Source organism: Neolamprologus brichardi, chromosome 16 (assembly GCF_056152115.1).
Source record: "Neolamprologus brichardi isolate AB-2024 chromosome 16, ASM5615211v1, whole genome shotgun sequence".
Lineage (NCBI taxonomy): Eukaryota > Metazoa > Chordata > Actinopteri > Cichliformes > Cichlidae > Neolamprologus > Neolamprologus brichardi.
Window position 1 is genome coordinate 36,523,535 of NC_142119.1, and position 21,257 is coordinate 36,544,791.

The 21,257-nt window shown below is 45.2% G+C and overlaps 1 protein-coding gene across 1 annotated transcript; it reads right to left on the minus strand.

The window, feature by feature from the left end:
* Positions 1 to 2,318: 2,318 nt before the first annotated feature.
* On the minus strand, positions 2,319 to 3,398 carry LOC148098362 (trace amine-associated receptor 13c-like). The gene is made up of 2 exons (XM_087829570.1): positions 3,229 to 3,398; positions 2,319 to 3,132 (listed from the first exon to the last, which is right to left on the minus strand). Exons 1-2 carry the CDS (start codon positions 3,390 to 3,392, stop codon positions 2,319 to 2,321), a joined length of 978 nt encoding a protein of 325 aa, XP_087685696.1. The 5' UTR covers positions 3,393 to 3,398.
* Between the last annotated feature and the right edge of the window lie 17,859 nt (positions 3,399 to 21,257).

Genomic DNA, 21,257 nt, shown 5'->3' on the forward strand with positions numbered 1-21,257 from the left:
GACTGAGACTGAGCACATTACCTGGCTCACACAATGATATGGCAACAATTGAGCTACTGGATGAGATTGTTATCTGATGTTTAAGGTTCTCTTTGTTATCTTAGTTTATTCCATAGTGTGCTAGTTTAGGTTTCCTGTATTCTGTATAGTTCCCTGAGTATATAGGTTTCCCTCGTATAGTCGCCCTCTGTGTGTCTGTGCGTATATTGTGGTGTTAGTTCTGGTGCATTCATGTATTTCTTCATGTATTCTCTCGCTCTCTCCCTAGTCTGCATCTCTCCAAGGACCTTCACAATGTTTTATTGTGAAGGTCCTTGTCTTATGTCAGTGTATTCAGTTTTACTTCCCCTGGGTCTCGTCATGTCTGATTTCTCCCAGCTGTGCTCCCCTTCTGTGTCTTACATCGCTGGCCTCATACATGCCACTTTGATCTTAAGTGGGCCAGACCAGTTCCTGGTTTCTGTCAGTGAAAAGTAGTTTACCTGCACATTTACCTCTGAAATGTCTCAATATAAGAAAAAGAAGTGCGATTTCATCACTACATGTCAGTTTCAACTGTCCTGTAATCATAAAGCAGTGAGGCTTTTATCATTCACAGAAATGATGATGATGATTTATTTATTCATTTTAATGTTGACAAAGTTTTAAATTTCTACTTTATCAAATCCCACTGAGCACTCCTTCTCTTTAAATCTAACCTCTCTTCTTTCTCTCCTGTTCACTCTGGACAGCAGGCTGCTGGCAGAGCTCGCGGGCATGCCACTGCAGAACCCTCTGGCTTCTACTCCATGGGACCCCTCGTCTGGGGCTCTCCTCAGCTCCAGGAGGGTGGCACAGTAGCCCCTCCGATGGTCCACCCTTGGGCTCTCATACTCTGGGGCCTCTGAATGTCTGTGGCCTGGATCTCCTCCATGCCTGCTTCATGCCCTGGGGGACTGGGCTATAGCTGTCTCTCCCCAAACTTTATCAGATTATTACATGGAGAAGCCTTTTGAATACAAGCACGCCCATCCACACCTGTGTGCACACAGGTGTATACACAGGTGTATACACAGGTGCTTAGAGACACAAACTATATCTTTCTTGGTTGCTACTTCAAAGCACATTGTGCGCTGTTGGTCTCGTGTGCTGCACAAAAACATTCGATATTTAGTATTTACTGTTACTTACACTTATCGACATTATTGCTGTGATCTCCATATTGTGTTTCTCTCTTTGAGCTTTTTTTCTTTTTTTCTCTTTCAACAGGTGATCCAGCTGAATTATTTAGTGTCTTCTCTCACTGTTCCTCTTCCCCTTTTTTTCTTTCCCTCCCTTTCTTTGTCTCTCTCTTTCCTAACCCCAAGTCATGTCTGTCTTATCTCTAATAACTTCAAATCAAATCAAATCAAATAACTAAATGCATTAAAATAAGAAAAGTCCATCAAATGGACCAATACACCAAAGCCATAATGATCCACTTGGCCTTCAGACAATAATTCTGATGGCTAAAGAACCAAATGGGACAGGCAGCAAAAAAAGAGAAACTGAAACTCTATGGATTCTTACCTCATTCTTAAGCTATAAGCTTTAGCTCGCATATAACACTGCATGTAGTGCATATAGTTTATCCTAAGGTATATGCATAAAGCTTATATAGCTTATCCTAAGCTATATGCACTACACTTTTCACTTCACACACATGTTTTCATTGGTTATTTAATAATTTTTCAACCGAAAACAGTTGTAAAGTTTTAGTTTTCAATCAATATTAAATGGCTTCAAAGCAAGGTTGTGTGCCTCAGTAGTGTGGCCTTCAAGCATTTTATGTGGTAACTAGGTACACCAAGGGAAAAATATCCGTCTCCATAATTCAAGTCATGTTGTGATACATCTGGGCAAAGTGAGAAATTGTACTGTTCTAACAAAGAGAAGATTTCCTAATACACGTAAATTCAAATAAATGAACTGTCATAAAGCAAATGGTAAATGGACTGGTTTTAACATAGCGCTTTTCTACTCTATCTGAGCACTCAAAGAACTTTATACAACTTGTTCATTCACCTCACTTTTCTAAGATTTTAGTGCAGTCTAACTAACATTTATACATATACACATTCACTCTGCAATTGATACATCGGAGGGCAACCTGGGTTTAGTATTTTGCCCAAGGATATTTAGCATGCAGGCTTGAGCAGACTGGGATCACACTGTGAGTGTATAATTCCTTTATTGTGTGTGTGTGTGTGTGTGTGAGAGAGAGAGAGAGAGTGAGAGAGAGAGAGAGAGAGAGAAAGAGAGAGAGTGAGAGGCAGAGACAGAGAGAGAGAAACAGTCCTCTAAAGCACGGTGGCCTTGCAGGAGTCAGGCTGCAGTATCTGAAGAGTAACAATGACTTTTATGGATTTTCTGAACCAAGGGTAGAAAAAGACATATATAATGGGGTTCAGACATGAGTTAAAGTAGACCAAACATATTACAAAGGCAGCAGATGAAGCATTTAGGACGTTATCTTGGCCTGTGAGAGCAACGCAGTAATATGGGCACATACATATAAGAAACACAACTACAACAACACCAAGAGTCCAGGCTGCTTTCAGCTCCGATTTCTTTGCAGTTACTGTAACTGATCGCTGGTGAGTGACTGCAAGTTGACACCTCATGGCACGAGCCTGAGACACAGCCACCACAAACACTCTCAGATACAAAACTACAATCACAGCAAAGGGAACAATAAAGGAAAAAGTAACATCAACAAGTCCTGCGATGTAATTAATGACAAAGACACACTCTCCAATGCAAGAGTTATACCTGCCTGGTTGCTTCAGGTTATCCATCAGAATCAGACTTTGAAAGATGAAAGAACAGATCCAACACAAACAGACAACAATTTTAACTCTTTGTTGTGTGATCTTGGTGGAGTAATGCAGAGGGTAACAAATAGCCAAATATCGATCAACAGATATCATCACCATGGTTCCTATTGAGGCCGAGGTGCTGACATATGCTAGGTATTGATACAGAGTGCACATGATGTCACCGAGGAACCAGCAGCCATCTATTAGCACAATTTGGAAGAACAAGAGGAGGCCCACACGGAAATCAGCGACAGCCAGAGAAAGGAGCAGGAGGTTGGTGGGGGTGTGGAGCTGCCTGAATAGGGAGAGAAAACACAATATTTTATATTTAGTTTTCTCTATCAAGTGTTATTCAAATTTAAGTATATAGTGCAGAGGCTTACATTTCTACCTGAAATGTGAGACGGAGATGATGACCAACAGGTTAAGAATCACAGTAAGTAGAGAAATGAAGGACAGCAAAATATAAGTCAGCATGATCTCAAAGTGTGGACGCCTGGGCCTCATGCAGGAGGTGTTAACGAGTTGTTGAAAGCAGAGTTCAGTTTCCTCCATCACTGCTGGAAGAACGGCAAACTGAACTAAAATGTGTCTGTCGTCTTTATATCCATCCTCCCCTCCTTCTTCCACACCTCTGTTGTTGTTGCTGGTGTTGCACCTATGGAACAGGAAATATCAGTACCAGTCAATCAGTCAATTATTCATCAAGTAATTAGTCAATGTACAATGTCTGGTTCAGCAGCAAACATTAGGTTCGCCTCTTCAGCTCAGTGGTACAGCATAATGTACCACTTTACCCTCAACGTCGCAAAGAAAAAGGAGTTGATAGTGGACTTCTGGAGGTGCAAAAGAAAAGAATTCAAAGAATGAAATTTAATAATGATAATAATTATAATTATAATTATATATATATATATATATATACACACACACACACACACACACACACATGTAGATATACATATTTAGTATACACATTCAGTAATGCGCATACACTCTTATATTGTACATATATTTATTCACATACCCATTCTTAGATTTTGCTTGTTCTTATGTTATTGCATTTTTACACACCTCTGTTACTTGTGAAGCTCACACACAAGAATTTCACTCGCATATACTGTACCAGTGTACCTGCACATGTGATGTGACAGTAAATTTGATAATGCCAGAATGTTAACAATCTCAAAAGAAATATGTCTATTTACCATCTGCTTTGTTTTTCTTTCACTTGATAATGTGACCCTGAGTTGCTTGTAGTTGTTCACAACCAACAGAGAGCAATGCATTTTGGTGGCTGTAACTCAGGTGGCAGAGTAGGTGATCTACTATACCAGCGGTCTCCAACCTTTTTTGCGCCACCTTTTTTGGACCGGTTTATGCCTGACAATATTTTCACGGACTGGCCTTTAAGGTGTCGCGGATAAATACAACAAAATAAAATTACCGGTACCGAAAAAAAAGAAGATTTATTCATAACACACGTGAAAAGACCCAGGAAAACCGAGTTAACTATAAAAACAATAACAAAATAACGCTGAAAACCGATAAAAACCCTGAAAACTATACATTTCATACCTGAGCCTCAACTCTCACGGCCCGGTACCAAATGACTCACGGACCGGTACCGGTCCGAGGCCCGGGGGTTGGGGACCGCTGTACTATACCGATCAGGTCTGTCAATCGATCTCTGACTTGTTCCCGGAGTATCCTTGTGCGAGACACTGAACCCTGCGTTGCCCCTGATGCATCCGTTGGAGTGCAAGTGTTGCCATTGGTCAAAAATAATGTGTATATTGGAGATTATGTATCGGAATTTCAGGAGCAGTACCACGCCTTCAAACATGTGCCTTCTGGCTGTCATCTATATAGGTTCCCCTAGTTCTGCAAGTTGATCATTCTCGTTTACGTGTGTGGTGGCAGATATCTTTTCTCATATATTAATCACATATTTAATTATATCACATTAGTTATAGTAATATCACTTTCTCACTTTACCGTAGTAAGAGCACTCCTGCCACTACTTTACATGCATGTGGAAAGTTAACACAGTAAGGCCGTTGTAATGGGAGACATTAAACAGATAGTGAGGCTCCTTCTGCTTATCAGGGATGTAAATCCTTAGGTGAAGGCTAAGCAGAAAGCAAGGTCATAATTCTCTATGTGCGGGAGGAGGTAAAGCCCCCTGTGAGAGGGGCCAACATGAAAGAGTTTGAGGAGTGTTCTTTGTATTAAGGGCGGTGGCCACAATTCAGAGATGATCCTGGTGTTTCACTGGGATGCTCTCTCCACATTGCAATGTGTTTATTAAACCCACTTCAAATCAAGCTAACTGGGTGTGTTGCAGGTTATTGTTAAAATTTCCATAACACGTGCAAACAGGGTCCATTCTTGGCGGATACCTTTAAGCACAGCTTTCTCACAGGAGTAACATAATTTTACTCACCCTTCCATTTGCTACAATCATCCTCTCGTCCGTCAGCACATCAGATGAACAACTACTCAAGCTCTGTGTCCATCGCTTTTCCTCCGGTAATCCAAGAAACACACCAAATGCCACAGCGGCGCTTTACAGAGACTGACTGCTGACGACCCTCTAGCAGTTTTCTCGCCACCCGAGATGTGGTCTGCAACATTGATCCATCCAGTCGTCTTATCTCCGCTAAATTCAGTCAGTAACTCCGGTTGCCCGCCACTTTAGCGAAAACCGCCCACCAGCCGAACTCACAGCTCCTTTCATGTCACTCTGAAAATAGCGACGTGAAAGGCCCACAGGCCGGGTGCGCTAGCCGGAAAGCCGACGGACGTCAGCGCCAGAAGCCACGTCAAACCCACGCTTCCAAGCAAATCGCAGCTCCAACAGCAAAAGCTACTGTGTACTTCATAGCTCCACCTGCTACCTGGCGCCGGCACGTAGCAGGGACAAGCTCAGCTTTGTGCTCCTTCCTCCTAACACCATTTAATGCAAGCTGGAAATCTGTCACTAGTTCCATGCTCAACTGTTTCTCCATCGCCCTGATGTTTTCTATCCCTCCTTCCACTAAATGTTCAAGCAAGTCAGAACTGGGATGCCTGGTTCTTCCCTATCCACCATTTGCAAACGCAGCAGCAAGTTTACTACCACTGAACTCCGAGTTTCTCAGCGAAGACGCAAAAAACAAAAAAACGGCACTGAGTGGCCAGTTCTATAGTTGCCAGGTTCCCAACCTCTTCCCTCCTTCACAAAATTCTGCAGCTAACTTCGGCACCAGGTTGCCAGGTTCCTTTATCCTCATTCGCAAAAGCGGCAGCGAGCTTTTTGACCATCAGGTTGCCAGGTTCTCAGCATAGCTTAAAAAAAAGTTGCCAGTACTCCACCCCTCCGTAGTGAATGCAGCATGCTTTCGCAAAAAGTTGCCAGGTTCCCAGCCCCTCATCCCTGCTTCGCAAAATTCTGAGCAAACCTCGGCACCAGGTTGCCAGATTCTCAGCCACTCATCCCTCCTTCGCAAAATTCTGCTGCAAACATCGGCACCGGGTTGCCAGGCTCTCAGCCTCTCATCCCTCCTTGGCTAAACTCTGCAGCAAGCTTCGGCACAGAGTTGACATGTTTCCAGCCACTCATCCTTCCTTCGCAAAATTCTATAGCAAACCTTGGAACTGGGTTGCGAGGTTCCTTTATCCCTCATTCACAAAAGCAACAGTGAGCTTTTTTGCCATCGGGTTGTCAGTTCCCAGCATAGACAAAATAAATTAATAGATTAATTTAATTAAATGGCACCGGGTTGCCAGGTTTTCCTTCATGCAGCATCTAGCTTCACTATGTCAAGGCTGCCAGGCAAAGAGGGAAGACAAAACTAAATACCTAAACTGGGAAAGCTAAATGACAAAACCTAAGAGGTACCAGAATGGGGGAGTGGCAGAGAGACACGGACGAGGGACAGGACACAGTGGAACAGACAAACCGGCAAAAGGCAGGAGAACACACAGAGTATAAATACACATAGCAGCAATCAAGGGATGAGCAACCGGAGTGAAACACACCTGGGAGAAATCAAAGCTGATGGGACAGGGGAAACGTAAACTGAACACACCGAGTCTGAAAACAAGAAAGCCACCAGAAACAGTGGAGCACAGGAAGAAGATCAAACACTGTTCAGGAGGCCGACCCAGAGGATGGCAACACTCCTGTGTTGCCATCCTCCATAGCAGTTCATGTCCGGAGGCCGACCACGCGGAAGGCAGTGGCGGCGACAGAGCAGATCCGGAGGCCGACCACACGGAAGGCAGTGGCGGCGACAGAGCAGATCCAGAGGCCGGCCACGCGGAAGGTAGTGGCGGCGACAGAGCAAGTCCGGGGACTGACCGTGTGGACGGCAACGGCGGCGTTCAGGAGGTCGTCCACAGTAGCGACGACGCCCAACAAGCGCCCTGGTGGATGACCGATGATGGTGAGGCGGCAGTTGGGGACCTGAAGGCGGCGTGACCCCCGCAGCACCAGGCGAGGCGGAGGCTGGACCAGACGAGGCTGCAGGCGAAGCGGATGATGAGAATGCTGCAGGCGAAGCGGATGATGAGAATGCTGCAGGCGAAAGGATGATGAGAACGCTGCAGGCGAAGCGGATGCGGAGGCTCGACCAGGCGACGCTGAAGCTGGAGCTCGACCAGGCGACGCTGAAGCCGGAGCTGGACCAGGAAAAGCAGAAGCTGAAGACGAAGCTGGACCAGATGAAGCCGATGAAGCTGAAGAGGAGGCCACTGCAGGCGACGCCGAAGCCGATCCTGGACCAGGCGACGGCATGGGTGAAGCTGGACCAGGTGACAGCGTGGGTGAAGCTGAAGCTGGAGCCGGACCGGGCGAGGACGAAGCTGACTCGGAGGCTGGACCAGACATGCCTGAAGCTGGACCAGGCGAGGCTGAAGCAGAGGCTGGACCAGGCGAGGATGAAGCAGAGGATGAAGCAGAGGCTGGACCAGGCGAGGATGAAGCAGAGGCTGGACCAGGCGAGGCTGAAGCAGAGGCTGGACCAGGCGAGGATGAAGCAGAGACTGGACCAGGCGAGTATGAAGCTGATGCTGCAGGTGGTGTGGATGAAGCTGCGGCTGCAGGCGGCGGCGTGGGAGCCACAGGTGGTGAAGCAGGTGGTGGCTGAACGGTCTCCCCGGAACCGTCAGCAGACATGAGGATGTGCTGGCTGGGTCCTCCAAGACCCCCAGCTAACAAGGCAAGAGACTGGACGGGCTCCTCGGGCCCTCCAGCTGACGAGGCAGGAGGCCGGAGCGGTCCCTCGGACCCTCCAGCAGAGACAGGAGGCCGGAGCGGTCCCTCGGGCCCTCCAGCAGAGACGAAGACGGGCTGGCCGGGCTCTCCAGAACCCCCAGCGGAAACAGTCACTGAACCAGCGGGCACAGGGGCCCCTGGCACACACATGACTGACTGCAGCTGCGCAGAGCACTGACCCTGCTCAGGCAGTGATAGCCGGGTGCAGTCCTCAGCTGGGTTCTTAGCCTCCCGGGGTCCAGATTGGGCTGAGGGCTTAAACTCAGCCTCTGGGGGGGCCCTGGAGTGCGTCACAGTCTCTGAACTGGCCAGCTTTTGAGGACTGATAACAATTTTGTGTGGTTTGTCTCTCTCCTGTTGTAGAACAGTTCTTTATGGGTTGAATAGACTTGCATTGTTGTACAGGTGGAGCAACTGACACAGGATGCAGGACTAGAGGCTGCTGAACAGGAGGCTGAACTGAGGGTGACTGAAATAATGGTTGGGATGACAACGGTGGTGGAGTGGGAGACTGAACGGATGATAAAGCTGATGATTCTTCTACCAACTGAGCTACCGACTGGGCTATGGATTGTAACATAGTTTGCAGTCAGTCTGGCTGTGACTGTAACTGAGCTATGGGTAGTGAGGCTGAATGTGGTGGAGGTGGCGAATGAGCTTCTGGCCGGGCGGCTAACTGAGCTTCCAGTAGAGTCTTTCTTATTTTCAGATTTTGAATGGAAAGTTCTGGTTAGCATAACACAGGACTCGGAAGAGGCAGAATGAAAGCAGTCCTTCAAATCCTCAGAGCAGGTGCTAAAGGACTTAGGAGTGTCTGACAAAGAATTAACCATTTCTAAATTAATCTTTTCACAATCGAATAAACCTGAGGAAACTGGCATTGAATTACTAGACTCAGGAATAACTGACAGAGTGTTCATGAATGCAGGCTCAGACGGAGCAGAAATAACACTGCGTTCCTGACTCACTGAATCTGCCGGTAACTGACGGCTGCGTGGACGTCGCTTCCGCCTGGGAGAAGGGGCGAGAGCGGCAGGGGAAGCGGACGGTGATATGGGGCAGCTCTGAAGTGGCTGCTCCTGCTGTGGGGTGGATCGGCTGTGTGGAATGAGGATGATTCCCAGTGCTTTGTAAAAAGCCTGGGCTGGTGTGAGCTGGCCACTGGGGGGCTGCGTGTACATGAAACAGTCACTTTCACTAACCCTGAGAGCTTGCTTGGCGAGCGAAAGATGACGGCGGCGTGACCGGCGTTTTGCCCGAAAGGAGGGAGAAGCCGACTGATCGGGTGGCATTTTGTCCGGCTGAGAGTCCTCTGGTGGACTGGGGGGAGAATCTTTCAGTAAGCCAGGCAGGCCAGCTGTTGCAGTTGGGGGGTGAAGGTAAAGCGTGTTGAGGAGGAGGTCCTGTAGGAGTGGGTGAAGTGACTCCAGCAGCCAGGGGTGATTGGAAACTAGCCGCTGAAGTTGGTCCTCCAGAGCATGATGAAATTCCTCCCCCTCATGCTCTAACCACAGATTAATCCATCTTGAAACTGAATTGATTAATTCCTCCCGAAGCTCCTCGGAAGGTACGAATGCCGCTTGGTCCATGTTTGGCCGGTTCGTACTGTCACGGCTGCCGAGGCGAGCCGTGTGGTGTAGAAGGGAGAAAGGACCCAAAACGCAGGCAGTAGATGATAACGCTAGTGATGTTTTATTTACACAGTGGTGAGATGGCAAAACAGGCAAAGAGGGAAGACAAAACTAAATAGCTAAACTGGGAAAGCTAAATGACAAACCTGAGAGGGTACCAGAATGGGGGAGAGGCGGGGAGAGGCGGGGAGAGGCGGGGAGAGGCGGGGAGACACGGACGAGGGACAGGACACCGTGGAACACAGACGAACCGGCAACAGGCAGGAGAACACACAGGGTATAAATACACATAGCAGCAATCAAGAGATGAGCAACAGGAGGGAAACACACCTGGAGGAAATCAAAGCTGACGGGACAGGGAAAACGTAAAGTGAACACACTCACATGAGACAGAGACCTTCAGAATAAAACAGGAAACTCACAGACACAGAACTGGACAAGACGCTGAACTAAACAGATTCACACACAGTGTGACACCATAGACAGACAGAGTGGTTGTCGATGTCGGTGGTTCGATCCCAGGCTGCCTCCTGGCTGCATGCCAAATATCCTTGGGCAAGATACTAACCCCATGTTTGCCTACTGGTGGTGGTCAGAGGGCCTGGTGGCGCCAGTGTCCGGCAGCCTCGCCTCTGTCAGTGCGCCCCAGGGTGGCTGTGGCTACAATGTAGCTTGCCATCGCCAGTGTGCGAATGTGTGTGTGAATGGGTGGATGACTGAATGTAGTGTGAAGCGCTTTGGGGTCCTTAGGGACTAGAAAAGCGCTATACAAATGCAGGCCATTTACCATTTACCATTTACCATTTACCAGAACACAGAAGTGGAACCAGGGCAAGCACAGAACAGAAACCTAACAAATGGCAATTCATAACAGAATATATACTCACAATGAACAAAAGCATATAGAAACATAAAACACTGAGTCGGCAGACTCAGGACCATGACACCCTACTACTGCCAGTTTCTCTACATCCATCATGGCAACAAGCAGCATGAATCCTTCTAGCCCCGATACCAAGTTCTCATTTCTCATTTGCAAAACGGTCAGTTTCTCCGCATGGAAAAAAAAGGCACTGGGTTGCCAGATTTTTCCTTTATCCCTTATTTACAAAGCAGTCGCAAGCCTTCTACCTACGCCTTGCCAGTTTCCCTTCCCTCCATCAATTCTTCGCAAAATTTAGCAACATGCTTTCGTGGCACCAGGATGCTAGGTCCTTCCCTCATATCCAATCGCACGAGTCGCCAGTTTCCCTTTCCAGTATCCCATATTGGCAAAATGCAGCAGCATGCTTTTGGCACCAGGATGCCATGTTCTCTTCCTCTATCCCTCCTATGCAAATACAATAGCAAGCCTTGGCACCGAGTTGCCTCATTCTTCTTTATCCCTCATTCGCATACTCAGCAGCGAGCTTTCTAATATAGAGTTGCCAGTTTCTCTGCATTTATCACAGCAAAAACAGCAGTGAATCCTTCTACCACTGGGATGCCACCTCCTCCGCATCTAGCCCTCATATGCTAAGCAGCAGATGTTCCTTTCAGCACCAAAGCGGCAGGTTCTTGGTCTCTGTTCCTTATTTGCAAATGCAGAAAACGCTCCGAGATGCCAGGTTCCGTTCCCCAAGCAGCTTACCCTTCCGTTACTGGATTGGCAGCTTCCGCCATCAATCACTCGCAAAAAACCCAAAACATTACTTTCACCAGGATGCCAGTTTCTCCATTTCGTCCAGTCTTCCACAAGATGTAGCAGCGATCTGTTCCGGCACCGAGATACCAGTTTCTCTGCCATCTTTCCTGCCTTCGCAAAGCACTGACGAACCTTTGTGGCACTGGAATGCCAGGTTCTGTCCTCTATTGCTCCTTTTAAGACATTAGAACTGCGTTGTGTGCATAATTCTTCATGGCATCCGTTCACTTCTCCCGTGCTTTTGTGAGCAATATCTAGCATCCACCCTTGACACAATCATTCGAGACCACTCTCAAAGCCGACTCACGGTTCCGACTACATCTAAACAGCTTATCATCTCCCACAAATTTCTGTGGACACGCCCTCTGCTCTCTGACGATTTTGGGGGTTATTATTATAGAAGACGACTTTCCTCTAATCAGTTTTTCCATTTATCAACCCTTCCTGAGCTGCTGCTTTCACTTCTGTTCATTTCAGAAATTAGCACAGTAGTTCTCACTACCTTATCTGAAGTAATTAACCAGTTAAGCACCTGCTCTTCATCTTCTACTCAAAGACAAGCTCGCGCAAGCCTTACGAACCTCACCTCAAATCTCAAAATCCATCATACTTCTCTGTCAGCGCTTCAGTTAGAAGTTGAGCCATGTCGCTACATGATCTAGAGTTCCCCTCATTCACCTATTAAGATTTCCGTTGTTCTCAATTTCCTTTGACCTCTTCTCCTGCCATTCCTTCCAAATTGTCTAAGCTGATCCACTCCACTCCATGGAATCCTCGACTACCTTATCGAGAGCTGTTCAGCTTCGCTAGCCTGCCACCAGTCATTTTCCTCTTCTCTGGGTGGCGAGGCCACTCGGCATTCACTCTCCCTACGCTTGCCTCGGTCCTGTTCTCCTTCTCTCACCCCAATCAATCCCCTCCCTGAGCCAGGTTCTGCCAGAGGTTTCTTCCTGTTAAAAGGGAGTTTTCCTTCCCACTGTCAAGTGCTTGCTCATAGGGGGGTCATAAGATTGTTGGGTTTTTAGACATCATCGTATGGTCTCGAGGCATCTGTCACCGTGGTTCGGTGCCATATAAATAAGTTGAATTGAAAATCGAATTATTCTGGCTGAGGTCATCGACCCTCGTAATGCACAGTTATTACAATTTTCAGGGGATGCCTTCTTTGAGGATCTGCCAGGCCTGGGAGCCATCGCCAGTCCCCTTCGAGGCCTTCCCCAAACCACAGCTCAATTCATGTTAAAGCATTCACTTTTACCTACTAAAACGCTGTCAAACTTAAAATGAGGACATGGGCCCAGCTAGTGAATTGGAGATTATGTATCGGAAATTCAGGAGCAGGACCACGCCTCCAAACTTTGGAGATGACGTTACGCCGCATTGCATTGTGGGAGCGCGGCACCATTTTAGCAGGCCACGAATCAAAACAAACACACTGTGTTGGAAGGAGGATTGCTACGAACCATACTTAAAATCAGCTCAAAAGAAAAAGGACATTATAGAGACAGATTGCGTCCGGATGCAAAGAGACGGTACTTGCAAAAAATAGCCTGCATTGAAAATGTGGTCCCGTATGAAATAACGGCAGTGGAGTAGAAACCCTGAAGACCAACCGCTATTGACATAGCCTGATATATTTTCCTACATTGTCTGTGGAGTCAGCGCATAGACGGCGAACCAATTTCGCAATTGTAAATCTCTGGAGATGGACATCCAATTCACCAAGGATTGGGTACAAGATTTGGCTATTTTTAAGCCTTCACGTTGTAAATCAAACAAAGGTAAGTCAGCTTGAATACTGCGAGTAAAATGCGTTTGATTTCCCCCCAAACATTCAGATTAGTGCAGCTTAAATTCATTCATGAGGGGGAAATTACAGTAAGAACATGTGGAGGCTCTGTTAGAGGGATAACAGTGAGTTCAGTGCATTGATGTGACATTCTCCTGAAGGATTTAGTCATTCTCTATGGTTAAAGAAATTGCACTAATTAATTCATATTTAATATAAATAATCCTAATTATACATGTTGCTTCATTGTTTGTGTCCTGTGTCACTAAAAATTTGCTCATTAAAGTTCTTGTCTTTAAATGAACTTTGTCTGTGTGTGTTTCAGGTACTGCACTCTCAAAGACTGAATGAACCAGCATTGCAGCCATGGGTCATTGTCAGCACCACAGGGAAGGTTGAAGCCGCCCGCTGCACCTGTATGGCCAGAGTCGCGGAGATCTGCAGCCATGTCGCTGCTCTTCTGTTTAATGTAGAAGCAACAGTGTTGATCCGTGGCACAAGGACTGTTACGAATGAACCTGCATACTGGGTTTTGCTGGGTAATATGACCAAGATACAGTTGGTGGTTGGCTATAACCACTGACTAAGCCATGATTGCAGAGGGAAAAGAGTCTTACAGGAGGAGGCTGGAAAACAACACCAGGGAGGTGTGGAATGGAATGCGGGCCATTACTGGCCTGAAACAAAAGAGAGGTGTTGGGATGGATGGGGTCATTGAAAGTGCAAACAACCTAAATCTACACTTCAATAGGTTTGACTGCCCTGCGTCTCCTGTCTCCACACCCAGCTCTTCTCATCTTATCCATCTACTCCATTCTCCTCCCCCCTCTCCTGTCCCCTCAGACTGTCTTACCCTGTCCCTCTCAGGAGATAACATCAAAAGGGAATTGGGCAGATTCCACTCCAGTAAAGCTGCTTGCCCTGATGGTGTCAGTCCCAGGGCCCTCAGGTGCTGTGCTTCCCAGCCGGCTGGAGTTCTACATCGGATCTTCAACATGAGTCTGAAACTGCAGAGGGTTCCATCACTCTGGAAGACATCCTGCCTGGTTCCTGTCCCTAAAAAGATCAACCCGTCGACCCCCAGTGACTACAGGCCAGTGGCTCTGACTTCACATGTCACGAAGACGCTGGAGAGACTCATCCTGAGACATCTGCGTCTGCTGGTGGAGCCTTGGCTGGACCCCCTGCAGTTTGCTTATCAACCTCGTATCGGCGTGGAGGACGCCATCGTCTACCTGCTGGACCAGGCTTATTCTCACCTGGACATTGTTGGGAGCATTGTGAGGGTCATGTTCTTTGACTTCTCCAGTGCTTTTAACACGATAAGACCATCACTGCTGGGGAATAAGCTCACGGAAATGCAGGTGGACGCCCCACTGGTAGCTTGGATCACGGACTATTTAACAAGTCGACCACAGCATGTTTGGCTGAAGGGCTGCCACTCGGACAACATCATGAGCAGCATGGGGGCGCCACAGGGGACAGTCCTATCACCCTTCCTCTTCACCCTCTACACGTCTGACTTCAGGTACAAGTCACTTTCATGCCATCTGCAGAAACTCTCTGATGACTCTGCCATTGTGGGCTGTATCAGGGATGGACAGGAAGAGGAGTATAGGAGTGTGGTGGACAGCTTTGTTGAGTGGTGTGAGCTTAACTATCTACAACTTAATATCACAAAGACAAAGAAACTGATCATGGACTTTAGGAAGCAGGCTCCTCCTCCTACCCCTGTCACCATCAGAGGGGCTGATGTAGAGATAGTGGAGGACTACCGGTACCTGGGGTACACTTGGACTGTAAACTGGACTGGACCAAGAACACCAATGGTGTCTTTAAAAAAGGGCAGAGTCGGCTTTTCCTACTGAGGCGGCTCAGGTCCTTTAATGTTTGTAGGAAAATGCTGACAATGTTCTATCACTCTGTGGTGGAGAGTGTTGTGTTCTCTGCAGCAGTGTGTTGGGGCAGTGGGGTGAAGACAGCTGATGCCAACAGGCTGAACAAACTGATTAAACAGGCTGGTTCTGTCCTGGGTGTCAGACTGGAGAACCTAGAGGAGGTGTCTGAGAGGAGAATGCTAAAAAAGCTTCTTTCTATCATGGATAACCCCTCCCACCTCATGCACGCCTCCATGATGGACCAACGGAGCACATGGGGCAAAAGACTCATTGCCCCGAAATGCAGAACTGACCGCCACAGTAAATCCTTTGTACCGGTGGCAATAAAACTATACAACTCTTCCTCACTCCGTAGATGATTTTCCTGAGGATTAATAACAAAGCTATTCTGTTCCCATTCAGACCGTGCAATCTCACCAACAATTTTTTCATTGAATGTTTGTTTCATCTCCCCATCATATGCTGCTACTCTTGTATCCATTTGCACAATACTATGTCACTTTTAGAATCACCTGCACTGATATGCGCGCTGATAGCTAAGCTATTTATTTTTCAGGATATAGTTATACTGTTACTTGCTACTATTAAACCCGGTTCTTTTATCCCCATGATAGAACAGAGAAAACCCGACTCAGAGTGGTCAAAACATTTATAATTCTTTATTCAATCATCTTCCGGAAGAGAGAGCCCTGCACAGCCCAAAGCCAGTTGCAGAATCCCCAACATTAGAAGCTAAAAATGTGTCTCATATAGGTGTTATTTTGGTACTTTACAGGTTACACACAGTTTCGATACAAAAAACTCCTTATATGTTACTACTTTTACTACTTTTCTTTGTGTCAAATTTCCGATGCAGCTTTGCACTTCCTCTTTCTCAAGTCTGTTGCCAGGGCAACCTGTCACCCTTAACATAGTTCTCGTCTTGTCTGGGTCTGGTTTATAAAGGCATACATAAAACAATATAATCATACAATGAGCACTAAGAACAGATATATTTATTCGATATTATATTTTGCACTATCCTACTTTATATTACTGTATACTTGTATTCTATTGTACATATTGTATATCTTATTACTCTGCTCCTCTGTCTCTCCTGCTGCATTGAGCATGTGTATGACAAAAGAATTTCCCTCAGGATAAATAAATATCTTATCTTATAAGATAGACTCCTCCTCTTCAGCTGCCCAAAAAAAGGCTCTTAATCAAAACATAAACAGACCATCCGTAGTGACAGGTAAAAGAAGCCATCCTCAGAAAAGAAAAATTCCACCTGCTACTGTGGAGGAGTTGTCTAAACTGATGGGAGAATATTTCTCCAAGCATAGTTCTGTTCTGAATAACCCATAATGTTTTATTTAGGGGGTCTAAATTTATGCCTGAAGTGAATTGCCATGTAAATAATTTGCATTTACTGAATATGTACTTACTAAGTACCACTGTTCAAAAGTTGAATAAAGAAACAAACTAATTTTTGCCTTTTTTTTTTAAAATTAAAACCACTTTGTAGAACATAACATCAGTAACAATGTAGAATCCATGTCGTTTATAGTTTACAAATGACAAAATGTTCACATAAAATCATGACAGCATTTAAATAATATCACGCTCTACTAGCATTCTGTAGTTTACTGTCTCTTTTGAAAACGTATCACTACATATACAGCACAAGACTTTTAAGAGTATTTAACAAGAGTATTTTCCCTGGTTTTACTACCACACTGGGGCACATGTTCAGCCTCACATGGAAGAAGTAATCTGATTGGCATGTAGCATGTAGTTTGAAGCAGGGATTTCGTAGTTCCCCATGTGTAGCGTTGGAACCCAGTCAGGATTTGTTTCATTCATTTCATAGCCTGGTTTGCTGCAATAATGAAAAACAATTAGCAACTCTATAAATAGAACATAGTTCTACAAAATCACTCATTAGGATGTTTGTTCAAATTTGGTATGACCTCAGAGCGCATTGAAAATAAAACTAATAGGCTATAGGCAAGGCAAGTTTATTTATATAGCACAATTCAACAACAAGGTGATTCAAAGTGCTTTACAGAGACATTAAAAAAACAAAAACAAATAAAAAGCATGACTTAAAATTGATTAAAAAAAACAGTAAATAAAATCAGAACAGTAGATAAAATCAGTAGTTAAAATGTAAGTTTTAAAATAAAGACTATAAAGAGTAATATGAACTTATTTAGAACTTACCTGAATGAAAATGTCTGGAGCACACCAACAGATATCTGTGATGTAGAGAACTGGATGTCAGCTTGTCTTACAGCTGCTATCCAGGCTAGATGTTTCTTTTGGTAACATCTGATACATAACCTCCCTCATGTTGCTTCCAGGTGGGGAAAAGATAAAAAGAGAGCCCATTTTCCAGCTTATTCCCTTCCCAATCGTGCAATCTAACATTACAACATTGCATTGCAACATTGCAACACAGCAAGACCGAACCATTGCTGATGCTTTTGCTCCTTTAGCCCTTTGTTTGGCCTGCTAAAATGGCGCCTCGGTGGTCACACCCCCTTCCGTGACATCATGCTCCAAAGCCCTATATAGGTTCCCCTAGTTCTGCAAGCTGATCATTCTCGTTTACGTGCCCCACCCTCCCTCCCTCCTTCCTTCTCCATTCTTCTTCACTTCTATTTAGTACATGAGGATCTGCTTAAATTAATGTTTTCTGGGAGGGTTTGGCAGCAATGTGGGTCTGGGGTCTGTTGTCAGGTCAAACAACTCCTTACTTCTGACTGCATCTTTCAAGACAAAAAAAAGGGGGGGGGGGAGGGGGGCAGGAAACGATAGGAAAGAAAGACACGTGGATATAATAGTGCTGGAGGCGATTTGCCTCTGTTAGGATGCCTGGGTCGTTGACCCAGGGTTTTTGAGTTTATTATATTATTTATAATTTCTAGTCTTTGGGTTTTCGTTAGAGTCATGTCTTATGGTTTGTCTCTGTGTATTCCTTAGTTGCTGTGTCCCCTGTCTGCTATATCCCCGTGTCCAGTCAGTGTCTGTGTCTGCCCTGGTCCCACATCTCTGTTCCCTCTGTTGTAGTGCCTGCATGTGAGTCTGTGTCTTTTGTTCAGTCTGTGTTATGTGTTTCCTGTTTTACTTTGAAGGTCTCTGTCTTATCTCAGTGTGTTCAGTTTACGCTTCCTTGTCTCGTCAGTTCTGATTTGCCCCAGCTGTGTTTCCCTCCTGTTGTCCATTCCCTGATTGCTCCCTCTATGTATTTAAGCCCTGTGTTTCAGTTTGTCATTGTCGTGATCTACCCTTATTTTGCTGTGTGTTCTGTCTGTGTAAAGTTTACCTTGGAGTCTCAGTTTTGTTACTTTTTTGGAGTTCAGCATTAAAGCTGTGTTTAAGTTCACCTTTGATTTCCGTGAGTCTGCATTTTGGATACTTCATATCACCACCCCTGCGTGCACACAGCCTTCACATAACAGCCTCAGGCCTCACCTTCACTGCCCAGGATGGTATCAGTTCTATGCATTACGCCAGAGCATGAACCTAACTGATCTTTGTTTCTGCTGAGCTTTGTGTATAAAGCTGCATATTCTCTCAGACTTCTCTGTCAGAAAGGGAAAGACACATATATCACAATTATTATAATTTACTGACAAAAACTGACCTTTTCCAGGAAACAAGTATATGGAACAAACTACTAAAAACGTAGATCGATAAGGACATGAATCCTTGACCTCTTAGAGTTTGTAGAAAGTTCATGTGCAGGTGCATGTCTATATCACACACACACACACACACACACACACACACACACACACACACACACACACACACACACACACACACACAGATGGACTCATGTCAAGTGCTTCACAAAAACAAAGCATCCACATACATAGCCTATAGTTAATTGGTCTGAATCACTGTCATCACATATTCACACCTTCTCACATTATCACCAGATAGCTGTAAACTCCCATCTCAGGAGGGTCATTCTCATCAAAGGTGTTGATAACAACATGAATGTTCCAAAGTAAGCACACGAGGTGAAACCCCATAAGATATACTCTACAAGGAGACAAAAAAAACAACATGATGCAACCTGCAATGTTTTTCATATTAGTCTAAAGTTCAGAGTGTGGCTCCAATGATAGTGAAGAGCAACCGTCAGATTTTAACAACAATGCTAGTTCTCTAAGTTTGCTCATCTTAAAGATGTAATTGCATATTATACATAAGATAAGATAAGATCACCCTTTATTGTCATTGCACAGTCACATCTAGTACAATAGTACAACAAAATTGGAAATGATATACATTATACATAAAGCATCATTATATTTAAAATATATATAAGTATTGTAAAAGTCTGTAAAAAGCCATGCTCTACTGGGAGTGTAAACTATTTGACAAATACTACTTGCTTCACATACAGTATAATGACATATGTAAAGCAAGATTAATAAATCTTGTTTTCTTGTCTTGCTGTGTGTTTGTATGACCTGAACTGTGTTTGGAAGTTACAGAATACACAGAACACACACCCTTCACTCCAGACATTGCTTCTACTTGAGTTAGGATTACTTTTATTATTAGTGCTAATTGTGCACAGGAATGTATGTCTACATGAATTAGGCTTAAGTCTTCAGGTTAGTCATCTATACTTGCAAGGGAGAACATGCAAACTCTACACAGAAAGACCTAATTGTGGAATTGAACTCAGACCTTCTTGCTGTGAGGCAACCACCACGCCACCTGCCCTTAAAAGAGTCTAGATAAACAGTAATATTATTGATATTATATTTGTGAAACCTTAAATAAAATTAGATGTTCTCTTGTCTAGACATAAATGTACAGGGTGGGCCATTTATATGGATACACCGTAATAAAATGGGAATGGTTGGTGATATTAAAGTCCTGTTTGTGGCACATCAGTATATGTGAGGGGGCAAACTCCTCAAGATGGGTGGTGACCATGGTGGCCATTTAGAAGTCGGCCATCTTGGATACAACTTTTGTTTTTTCAATAGGAAGAGGGCCATGTGACACATCAAACTTATTGGTAATGTCACAAGAAAAACAATGGTGTGCTTGGTTTCAACTTAACTTTATTGTTTCATGAGTTATTTACAAGTTTATCTTTGTTCACAGCCATTGACATGTCGAAGAGGTTAACAGGTGAGGAGCGGATCGAAATTGTGTTGATATCTGGTGAACGCAGTAACCGGGTCATTGCAGCAGATTTCAGTGAAAGACACCCTACGAGACCACCCATCTCCCATGCTACAGTTAGCAAACTGCTTGCTAAGTTTGGTGAAACTGTTTCAGTGTTGGATTTGCCAAAATGTGGACGCAAGAAAACTGTCACTAATGAAGAAACATCAGTGGCTGTCCTAGCTTCATTCAGCAAGAGCCCACAGCGTAACACTCGCCACATGTCACTGGAGAGTGGCATTAGTCGAACATCCCTTCGGCGGATATTAGCTACTCACAAATGCCCCCCTTACAAACTCCAGCTACTGCAGCATCTCTGCAGATGACCCAGATCGGCACAGAATTTGCAGAATGGGTAAAACAAAAATTGGAACAGGACCCTCAGTTCACGCAGAAGATTTTGTTCAGTGATGAGGCAAACTTTTATGTGAATGGTGAAGTTAACAAACAAAACCACCGCTATTGGTCTGACACTAACCCACATTGGATGGATCCCTCCAAGACTGTTGGAACAACAAAAGTGATGGTTTGGGGTGTGGTATATGGGATACAACGATAGTGGATCCATTCTTCATCAGTGGAAACCTCAAGGCCACTGGATATTTGAAATTGCTACATGATGATGTGTTTCCCTCTTTATGCACTGAAGCTGGCACGTTCCCTGAGTTTTCCCAGCAAGATGGTGCACCACCACATTATGGGTGCCAGGTCCGAGCATTCCTAGATGAACAGTTTCCTGGAAAGTGGATTGGTCGTCGTGGGCCAGTTGAATGGCCCCCAAGGTCTCCCGATCTGACCCCCTTAGACTTTTATCTTTGGGGTCATCTGAAGGGAATTGTCTGTGGTGTGAAGATACGAGATGTGCAGCACAGGGTTGCATTGACAATCCAACACAACGGGCAGCACATTGAACACATTTTATAAGTGGTCAGAAACTTTGAAAGAATAAAGTTACGTTGAAACCAAGCACGCCA

What these genes read in the sequence shown, in the direction of transcription:
- LOC148098362 (XM_087829570.1), bottom strand. Translation starts at nt 3,392, where the DNA reads ATGGAGGAAACTGAACTCTGCTTTCAACAACTCGTTAACACCTCCTGC. An exon ending in ATCTCCGTCTCACATTTCAG is followed by an intron (nt 3,133 to 3,228) that starts GTAGAAATGTAA and finishes CTCCCTATTCAG; the next exon opens with GCAGCTCCACACCCCCACCA.